Genomic DNA, 316 nt, shown 5'->3' with positions numbered 1-316 from the left:
ACTTATACATACGTAGTTCTTATAAGAAACGGCACAGGACTCACCTCCATAGTAGTACTGGTCGACCGTCTTGAGCCAGCCTACGTCATCGTGGGTATGGCACACCAAGTGCACGTTCAGCATGCCAGGCTTACTGGCCGGGCACGACTGTTGAGAGATTAAAAGTACAGTTGTGATTATGGCCACAGTCAGTCAGACAGAAAGTTGGGAAATGTATGTGTACCATCTACAACTGATAAGTCTCCTCATTGTTAACTGGAAAAGACTTCAATGAATTCATCTGCTCTACTTCTTTTATCTATTAGTATTTGTTATT

The 316-nt window shown here is 42.7% G+C and overlaps 1 protein-coding gene across 1 annotated transcript in view; it reads right to left on the bottom strand.

The window, feature by feature from the left end:
- The window catches only part of LOC119592498 (lysosomal alpha-mannosidase-like), a gene marked incomplete at its 5' end in the record, with an annotated part of 12,706 nt that overhangs the window by 9,256 nt on the left and 3,134 nt on the right, over window positions 1–316 (bottom strand). Inside the window, 1 exon segment of the mRNA XM_037941346.1 lies at window positions 45–147. Within this exon segment, the coding sequence (XP_037797274.1) occupies window positions 45–147 (103 nt within the window).

Source organism: Penaeus monodon, chromosome 30, assembly GCF_015228065.2.
Source record: "Penaeus monodon isolate SGIC_2016 chromosome 30, NSTDA_Pmon_1, whole genome shotgun sequence".
Taxonomy (NCBI): domain Eukaryota; kingdom Metazoa; phylum Arthropoda; class Malacostraca; order Decapoda; family Penaeidae; genus Penaeus; species Penaeus monodon.
The sequence above is the reverse complement of the archived record's forward strand: the minus strand, read 5'-3'. Positions and strand labels throughout refer to the sequence as shown.